General features: G+C 32.6%; 1 protein-coding gene across 3 annotated transcripts; it reads left to right on the plus strand.

Annotated features, from left to right (window-relative positions):
- Window positions 1-1154: 1154 nt before the first annotated feature.
- FLK (RNA-binding KH domain-containing protein) lies at window positions 1155-7524 on the plus strand. 3 transcript variants are annotated; one of them, XM_090314603.1, is made up of 8 exons: window positions 1233-1384; window positions 2019-2430; window positions 3288-3460; window positions 4676-4925; window positions 5080-5228; window positions 5334-5627; window positions 5901-6095; window positions 7015-7524. In XM_090314603.1, the coding sequence occupies exons 4-8, from the start codon at window positions 4679-4681 to the stop codon at window positions 7192-7194; spliced, it is 1065 nt and encodes a 354-aa protein (XP_090170729.1). In that variant the 5' UTR covers window positions 1233-1384; window positions 2019-2430; window positions 3288-3460; window positions 4676-4678; the 3' UTR covers window positions 7195-7524. The 3 variants fall into 3 exon arrangements, with proteins under 3 accessions (XP_038877255.1, XP_090170729.1, XP_038877258.1); XM_039021327.2 differs by lacking the exon at window positions 3288-3460 and having other exon boundaries at window positions 1155-1384; XM_039021330.2 differs by lacking the exon at window positions 3288-3460 and having other exon boundaries at window positions 5083-5228.
- Window positions 7525-9729: the final 2205 nt, after the last annotated feature.

A 9729-nucleotide genomic window follows, 5' to 3' on the forward strand; every position in this document is an offset into this window, starting at 1 on the left:
TTTACCTCTAATAAAAAGTATAATAGCCGTCGAGAAAACCTTGTACTTTCAATAAATCCTCGACATTGCCAGTCAAGAAAACCCATAATGTTCTAACATGGACTGTCAAGAAAAAAGCCCAAAACGAGGGTCTTTAATTTCTTTTTCCAATTTCACAAGTGGTAAATTATGGTAGTCACTTGAATTGTATGCTTTCTTAGAAAACATTAATCGAATGTGCTATGTAATATATTTCAATCACAAAAAATCTACCATTAAAGTAGAATTATTATGTTTTCATACGGTCTAGAGTGGATTAATTGTATTATGTTGATAATTTTAGAAGTGTAATGACTATCCAACCGTTATTGTAGTCATTTAAATAATTTGTTTCGTTAACTGTACGTACTAAGTAATATAGTTCGATATTGTAAAATCAATTTTACCTCAAAACCAATATAATTGTTGCAATTTTATACAAAATACCCTTAATCTTTGCTTTTTGTGTCAATAATATTTTTGAACTTTTAAAAGATTAAAAAACACTCCTAAATAAAAATTTTGAAAAAAATAATTTTATTATAAATATATGATTAGAAATTGTTAATAAGTTGTTGCAAAACTATTTCTCTAAGAGTATCAATTTAACTTTTGAAAGTTCGAGAATATTTTTGAAATAGTTTTAACAGTTTCTATTCATATATTTACGGTAATTATATATCTATTTATTTATTTAAAGTTTAAGGGTATTTTGAAAGTTCAAGGTTATTTTCGAAATGAAAATTTCATCTAAAACTAATGGTAATTGTAGTTTTGAACACTTTCTAAAAGTTTAAAAGTATTTTTGAAATTTTTGATAGTTAAAGAGTATTGTTGACACAAAATATAAAGTTTATGAGTACTTTGTATAAAATTGCAACAACTATATTAGTTTTAAGGTAAAAATTAATGAAATTAAAATTTTAGGATTCGAGATAAAAGTTTAAAATCAAAATTGTTTAGATTTATGTTTTATGATTTTTTTATAATATAATAAAAATGTAGATTAAGATGTCAAACTCATTGAAAAATAGAAATATCGGTCTAAATGTCGATGACAAATTAATATCATGATTTTATATATACATATATAAATTTTACAAAATTAAAGAAAAAATATTTCCTCAATTCTCTTTGGATAAAAAACGAAAAAGAAAAATTAAAAAAAAAAAGAAAAAAAAGAGAAAAGGATCGCTTATAAGATAAAATCCACCGGCTTTGTCTACCATTGTGTTCGCAAGACCTCTGTTTCTCTCTCTCTCTTGCTCTCCAAATCTCTAAAACCCTAGAAGCTCACATTCGATTTTCCAGTCCGAATTACTCCGTTCTCTCATTCTTCTTCTACTTCTTCTCGATTCTTCTGTAGGTATGCCAAAATAAGCTTGCTTTCTTTTTTTTTTCTTTTTTTTTTTTTTTTGTGAATGATATGTTTAGGGTTTGTTTCTTCCGTAGTCTTTTTTTGTCTGTTCTTGTGCTTTGTTACGTATTTCGTTGGCTTATTGAATTTTTTCGCGTTCATGTTTGTAATGGAAGTTATGGAATGGTTATATGTCTTTGGGTCTATAGCATGTTTTGAATGTCTTATTTTTCGAAGGGCTAGGGTTCAATTCGATGGGAGTACGCCTGAAAGTTGTGTGTTTCTTAATGTTTCAATTTTGTACGTTCTTCTGTTGGGATTTTCTTTTATCTTTTTTTAATAGTCAAGTTCACTTAGAGTTGTTTTTTGTTTTTCAATTATCGATGGCGATAGAACAGGATATTGTTATCTTATTCTAGAAAGTAAAATGTAAGCTGGAGGTTTCCCTGTTGGAACTCTTAAGGAATGCAAATCTTGTTACTAATTTCTCTTGTTAATAGGAGTTGAGGGCCTGGGGATTTTCTATTTTATATTTTGAAATTTATACACTGGACTTTGATGCAAATGAGAGCAATTTCAGTTTTTAATTATTGTTATTGTTATTATTTTGTTTGTTTTTACTGATTATGGTAGTTTGTTGCAGTTTAATCTGTAAGAAACACATGGCTGATGTGGAACAGAACTATACCCATGTTGTCGATGACAATCAAGTAGATGAGAGTGCACAAATTTATGAGAATGCTCAGGTACATGAGACTACTCTTGAACAGGAAAATACACAGGAGGCAGAAAACTTGCACGATCTTCAGAATGAACACATACCAGAAACTTTAGAGTCTGAGCCAAAACAGGTTCATAATGAGGATCCCCTGACCGTAGTAAGTGAGAAAAAGTGGCCTGGATGGCCAGGAGAGAGTGTTTTTCGAATGTTGGTTCCTGCCCAAAAGGTTGGTAGTATAATTGGTCGCAAAGGTGAGTTTATCAAGAAAATAGTTGAGGAAACGAGAGCTCGGATTAAAATTCTTGATGGTCCTCCAGGAACAGCAGAAAGAGCTGTAAGTTTTCCCTCTTGAGACAATAACTTGTTTCCTAATAATTGGATAGTATTTTGGTGTAAATTATGTGGATTTAGTGAAATGCAGATGATTTAATATCAAATTAATGCGATTATCCATTTTTTATTTTCTTTCATTATGGATATTACAGCTTATTAAAAATTTATTGTCTTAGGTTTTCTTAAGTTTTGTATTCTCAATATGTATAGCACCTGTATCAAGGTAGGTAAATATTGTGAATTGCACGGGGTGATGATTAGCCCAATTTGCCTGAGCATCAAGTTTGGGTGATCGTTAACTTTTTTCAGTTAATTGTTTAATCTCTATTGTACTCTTGGTTTGTCATATTCAAGCATGTGACATCAGTTATATGGCTGTGTAATGTTGGAAACGTGACACTGAAAATCCCTAGGAAAATTTCAGACTATAAAGAGTTGATAGAAAATTATCATTAGTAATTTGATTAGAACTTGTACTAAAAGCCATTGAATCGCTGATTAAAAAACTTTAAAGTTGGATAATGTTCTAAAATTCTTCTGAGTCGTGGAACAAAAAATTGATTATATTAAACCACTGGGCACACTTAAAATGGATCTGCTAACTTTTGTGGGGAAGATTGAGCTCTCCATCATTCAAAGATATCTGTGCTTCTACACCCCATCAATGGGTGTTAAACATGATTCTCTTTCAGCTTTATAACTGCCAAAAGGAAATGTCCAGGAACTAATATTAACCCTTGAAACATGCAAAAACGACATTATAAATAAAACAAAAAGGAATGTAAGACTAATCCAGGTAATCCCAAAATATGGATACAGTTGCCTTGATTGTAGTAACAAAAAAGTGAATCTGTGCAGGTTGTGTGCAAATTTTAAGGCAACGATTCAATCTTCAATAGGATTCCATATTTGAAGAACCAAAGATCCAGATGCGGGGATCAGCATTCAACATTACAAAGTTCTGAAAAGTTGATCTGAATAACACGTAGGCATCTGGAACTTTTGTACCATGAAGCACTGCAATATCTCTGGTAACTTCAGATCTGAAGATTGATGTCAAGATTTCCAACGGGATAATAAATATGAAAAATGGGGAAAACATAATGAGAAATGTTAAAAGTTAAAAATTATAGTAATTTTAAAGATGCTTATACACGATTGAAGATATGCTTTAAAAAATTGTGGCACTAAAACTGGTCAGTCAGAATCAAATAGAAGGAATATATTTTTGCTTGTGCTTCTATTTGTGTCTTTGTCAATAACTGGGTCTATAATCCAACAACATATGAAGTAATACTGTGAAAACCAAAACTTGTTAATTTAAAATTGAGGAAAACATAATTATATTATATAATTTCTTGAAACATAGAAAGCTGGTAAATAACCTCCATGTTCAGAAGTGGCTCACAAATTTCAACATTTGCTGCACGGTTCCTTTGATCCGTGATCCTTGTATATGTTTGCAGCCTCTAAGATGCGTCTTGCACGATATATTGGAGGAAGAATATCATCCACCGTTTTGGCCCTTGCCTCTTTATACATAGTTTGGGAGAATTTTTTGAATTATTTTGTCTGCCCCTCAAAATTCACTTAAGAAGTTGAGCAAATTTGATGAGGAAGGGTTTTGGGATCTTTTGGAATCTTTAGGGTAACTAATATGAATAGTTTTTGAAGGCTCTTGTGGTATATGTAGCGCTTGTACATTTTGTGGCATCAATATGGTCCTCACTTGCAGATAAAATTAAATTTTCATTGTAGACTAGGAAAATTGGTAAAGGTGATCTTTCTGTTATTTTCAATTTTTTTAATATTGGATGCACATCACAATCCATCAGTGGATTTATTGTTTGATTCAGGTGGAAATCTGTGCAGATAAACTGATATGCTGCTGTTAAATTTGTTCTCAGAAGTGTATTTAATATTGAAATCGTGTCTTCAGAAATTTTGGACTGTGATTGGCATGACTTATTGATTATTTTCTAATTGATGTTAAAAACTAATTCTATCATTTCATTGGTTGGGAGTGGGAAATTCGTGTGTGTTCCCTGTCGTGGAGCTCACTAGCTGGCACTGAAATTTCATGAATATTTTGCTTTGCATCTGTTACATGAGCGATTTTGTCTCTGTAGAGCGAGGAATTTTACATTCTATTACGTCATACTCCTTTGATTTTCCCCTTGTGGTAGTCAGTCAATTTGTGATGAATTTTTTTTAGTTCTCACAAGAGGGTATGTTTCATTTAATAGGTAATGGTGTCTGCAAAGGATGAACCTGATTCTGCTTTTCCTCCTGCGGTGGATGGACTTCTGAGGGTTCATAAACGCATTGTTGATGGTCTGGAGGGTGATAATGCTCACGCCCCCAACATGGGAGGTAAAGTCTCAACGAGACTGCTTGTGGCAGCTTCACAAGCAGGAAGCTTAATTGGGAAGCAGGGAGGGACTGTTAAATCCATTCAAGAGGAGTCAAATTGTATAGTTAGAGTTCTTGGAACAGGTGGATTTCTACAGATGCCATTTGATTCTTTGCATCATTGTTCTTATATTTGTCATGTCTTTATTTTCTATGTATTTCATTTGTTTCTGAATTAATAATTATAGTTTTCCCTTTTTGATGCATCCCTACCCTCGTCATCCGGGAATTACTGCAGAAGATTTACCTGTTTTTGCTCTCCAAGACGATAGAGTTGTTGAAGTACTAGGTGATCCAGCTGGTGTGCACAAAGCAGTGGAACTCATTGCTTCCCATCTTAGAAAGTTTCTAGTTGACCGAAGTATTATCCCAGTTTTTGAAATGAATGTGAGTATGATTTTTCCTAATGATTTTTCAACCACTAACATTTTTAGCAGTAATGAAGTCTTAACATTCCTATTCTCCCATCCAACCCAAACGCCCAAAAATCAGATGCAGATGCAAAATCCACAGATGGAGCACATGCCGCCGCCGCCACACCAACCCTGGGGCCCGCCTCAAGGAATGCCACCAAATGCCGGGGGTGGTCCTGGCTTTGGACCAAATCCTCCTCAATACATGCCACCACCTCGTCAATTTGACAATTATTATCCACCTGCTGAGATGCAATCGGTTATGGATAAGCAGCCCCATCATGGAATTTCTGCTTATGGAAGGGAAGCTCCTATGAGTGGTGTTCATGCAGCATCGAATGCACAGTCAGCGCCATCAGTTGTCACCACCCAGGTCAGATAAGCCTTTGCATGAGATTTTGCAAACTCTTTTAAGTTTTGTCCAAAGTAATTATGATGTGTTGCTTGTGGTACATCCTTGCAAACTCTTTTAAGTATATCCCATCATTTGAGTCAATGGGTTAAAAGCGTTCACTCATTGAACACTTGCCATTTGTCCTAATCCCAATGTTCTTCAGATTTGCATTTTACCATTGTAGAATAACAGCCTTGTGAGACTTGGTGAATATTTTAAGATGCTTAGAATGTTTTTTCATTGTTTGTGCAGACAACTCAACAAATGCAGATTCCATTATCTTTTGCTGACGCTGTTATTGGAACTGCCGGTGCTAGTATTAGCTACATTCGTCGTGCTAGTGGGGCAACTGTTACTATACAAGAAACGAGGGGAGTCCCTGGGGAAATGACTGTAGAGATGAGTGGAACTGCTTCTCAAGTTCAAGCAGCCCAGCAGCTTATACAGGCAATTATTTTTTCTGGTCCTTTTGATTTTGCATCTTCATATAATGAAGACTTTAGTTAGATATGATGTCAACTTTCAATAAAAAGTTCTTTTAGTTCACATCCTTGTTGATTTATCTTTTCCTAAAAAAAGTATTTCTGAAAGCACAAAGTGGGAAAGGGTTTGATGGATTTGTACTGTGTCAGTTCTGTCTGGTTGCTCGACTTGAACATATAACTTGGTGAAGATATGAATCTCAAGCCATTAGCGCATAGTCAGAGATAACTTTTCTCACTGAATTAGGCAGGAGAAAAGGTTTTCTCTGAAAAATAGGTTAACTGTCGTATAGATTTAGATCATGAACTTTCGGCTAAGAAGTGTCTAGAAAGTCTCTTAACTTTTAACTTTGTATCCACAGGTTCTTAAACTTTTAATTTTTGTGTCCAAATAGTTTTTTGAATTTTGAATTGTCTTTGGACTTTTTAATCATTTCTCAAAATTCACATATGTACTGGATACAAAATTGGAAGCATAGAATTATTCGACATAAAATTCAAATTATATTTATTAAATCAATCAGTTTTTAAAAATTTTGAATATGTTACATGACATTAAAAGTTGAGGGACTTGGGCCTTTTTCTCAATTCAAGGGCCTGAGAAAAAATTAATAATTCAAGCACTTTACAAAGTTTGGGACTAAATAGTGAGTTCATAATTTTACCCCCAGAAAAAAAAATTCTGTATGGACAAAAGATCGGGTGGCTTTAACCATTGACATTGTATAAGTTCCTTGTTTTCAATTATTCGTTTTGAACATATTCACGTCTATAAGTATTCTGATGTACTTTTTAGACATTGTTTAATTTTTATTGGAAAGCAACATTACTAGTCTGGTCTATGTATGGGCTTTCAAATATATCCTTATTTAATTTTGTTGCAGAATTTTATGGCTGGTGCTGGAGCTCCAGCCCAGCCCCAAACTGGGGTTTCGACAGACCAAGGCTACAACTCGTATGCTGCTCATGGTTCAGTGTACGCTTCGCCCCCTGCAAACCCTGCGGCTCATGCTGGTCATGCTGGAGGCTACGGCAATGTGTACGGTACAAATTATGGGTACTAAGCCTTTTTTCACTCAAACTCCAACATTAGAAAGATTTGTATCATGTAGCTCGGTGTTTTATTCAGCTATTTTGAACATGCTCTTCCTGAATGCTTAGAACCGTATTTCTGCATTAGCCTATTTGTGTGGTTTAGCGAATTCACTGTCAGATTTTAGCACTGGCTTATTTTTGACTACATGTGATGGACATTTTAAGAGAAGCTGCAACATTGACGGACCCAAATATTGAACTTGTATGAGAATTAGAATGTCTAGAGTTCTTAATTGAATTTGGTTAATCAACCAAACCATATGATATAATGTTAATTACCGCACTGGGTTAGTATAGTACGTGTTGACTTGATTTGAAATTGTTTGTTATAAATATTTAGTACATTATCATGTTGGTATGTTAACAACGGATACAATGTCGATGTTTTTATCAAATTTAAGTCTAAACTACATTCAAAATACGTGAAAACATTATTCTACCTCTATGGATGGCAATTCATGTTTGTGATGCTTACAATTATATAATTTTTTTAAACCAGATTTGTCTCTCATCAATGTTGAGGAATGATATTGCTCCAAGAAATTATAACGACCATCGATAAACTGCCATTTATATTTGAAATCTAATTATCATTTTGTTAATTAAGGTTCTCATTGGTAAATATTATTTTTACTTTCAGATTTCTTCCTTTATTATCCATTTTTATCTTCAGATTTTTTTTTTTTATTATTATCTATTTTTTTACCCATGGTTAAAAAATCAAATCAAATTGAAAACTAAAAAAAAAGTAGCTTTTAAAATGTTGTTTTTGTTTTTAAAGTTTGGTTTGTATTTTAGAAAGATGTAAATCATAATAAGAAAAGTAGATATATGTTTAATTTTTAAAAATAAAAATAAAAAACAAAATGGTTATTAAGTGAGATTATTATCAATTCATTTTAAATCATTTTCCACTTTGCTTTAATATTATGTTTTCTTTAGTTGCGATTGGATTTAGAGATCCCCGAACAATTACAAATTTTCAAGAAAAAAAAGAAGAGAGTTTTTTGGCATTTTTTCCCTTTCAAATTAAGGTTTGAATTTAGGGCGTTTGATATGTGATAAAAGTAGAGAGTTGAGTTGAGTTGAGTTGATAATTATTATCGAGTTAAATTATCTCGAGAGTTTAATTGTCTGTTTGTTTGCTGAGTTGGGTTGGTAATTATTGTCTATTTTTTTCTGTTTGTTTTTTTTTATTTTTTATTTTATTTTTTAGTTTTATGTTTTGCTATTGTTGATTAATTTTCAAATGTACACGTATTTTCTCAAATCATCTATGACATAAATTGGATAATCTCAATTTTTTTCTCAATTTGGAGAACATAATAGATTATTTTTCATATATTCTTTTCAAAAACTGTAATAATTCTAATTCTCTTCTATCGGTAAAACATACCAACAAAATATAGTTTATATTACTGCTCAATTCATTGGTATATTGTATATTGTATGTATATATATCGAATGTTTGTATATATATTGAAGGTAATTATCCCAATTACTAATTGGTATATTGTATGTATATATATTGAATATTGCTAACTTAATTTTATTATTTTACATATCAGTTTATTTTTATATAATATGGATAGTATATTTGGAATTGAAATTGTACATAGGATAATTACCTTTCATTTGATTATGATGGTGAGAATGTGATGTAGTACAGTAACATTTTTCATAAGATCACAAAAATAACATGAACTGATCGAACACGTGGCCGTTTCCAAAAAAAATTCACAAAATGTGATGTAGTACAGTAACATTTTTCATAAGATCACAAAAATAACATGAACCAATTGAACATGTGCCCGTTTCCAAAAAAAAATTCACAAAATATATGTTCTTTTCAATACTTATAATATCTGTGTCATAATACAAACACAAAAATTGCATGTCATGACGTATGCAAAAGTTATCATTCTTTTCGACATGATAGTCCATTGTCTATTTGCTGTTATTCAAAAGAACTATAAACAAAATATAGGGGTGTGGTCAGTCTACATGTTTCATCCTAGTAGACGGAGGCAACAATTTGTCTTTTGAATGTTTGTGACAAGGAGGTCAATAAGGGTGACCTGATCATCCAGGCCATCAATGCTGTATATGACATTTACTACTTCCTTCCGACGCCCCAACTCTGGCTCATCTCCTTTTGTCACGATGCAAGTCTACCCATGTGTGTGCTCTGCATTTCAACAGTCGATCTCATGATGTCGATCATTTCAGCTTGGAATGATAGCCTCTTCCTCTTACTGTTTGGAGATGATAGTTAGATTAGAAATAAAATAAAATAAATTGAACAAGGAGTAACCAACAAAAAAAATAAATTGAACTGAAGAGTAACCAACAAAAGCATACTTTTTTAAGGTTTAACACCCATAATGGAGAAAGACAGTGGAAATATAAAAAGTATGAGTGGGAAGTCTATCTATAAATAGAAGAGGGAGAAAGAAGTGGTTGTTGGAGAGAGTTGGGTGCATTGGAGAAAGAAGTGGTTGTTG

Source organism: Benincasa hispida, chromosome 6, assembly GCF_027475165.1.
Source record: "Benincasa hispida cultivar pf3 chromosome 6, pf3_genome.v1.1, whole genome shotgun sequence".
Taxonomy (NCBI): domain Eukaryota; kingdom Viridiplantae; phylum Streptophyta; class Magnoliopsida; order Cucurbitales; family Cucurbitaceae; genus Benincasa; species Benincasa hispida.

Bases quoted from the DNA above. Each gene is read 5' to 3' on its own strand.
- FLK (XM_039021327.2), top strand. From the start codon at position 2,038: ATGGCTGATGTGGAACAGAACTATACCCATGTTGTCGATGACAATCAA. The intron at 4,926-5,079 runs GTGGATTTCTAC...GAATTACTGCAG, and splicing joins AGTTAGAGTTCTTGGAACAG to AAGATTTACCTGTTTTTGCT. The intron at 6,096-7,014 runs GCAATTATTTTT...ATTTTGTTGCAG, and splicing joins CAGCCCAGCAGCTTATACAG to AATTTTATGGCTGGTGCTGG.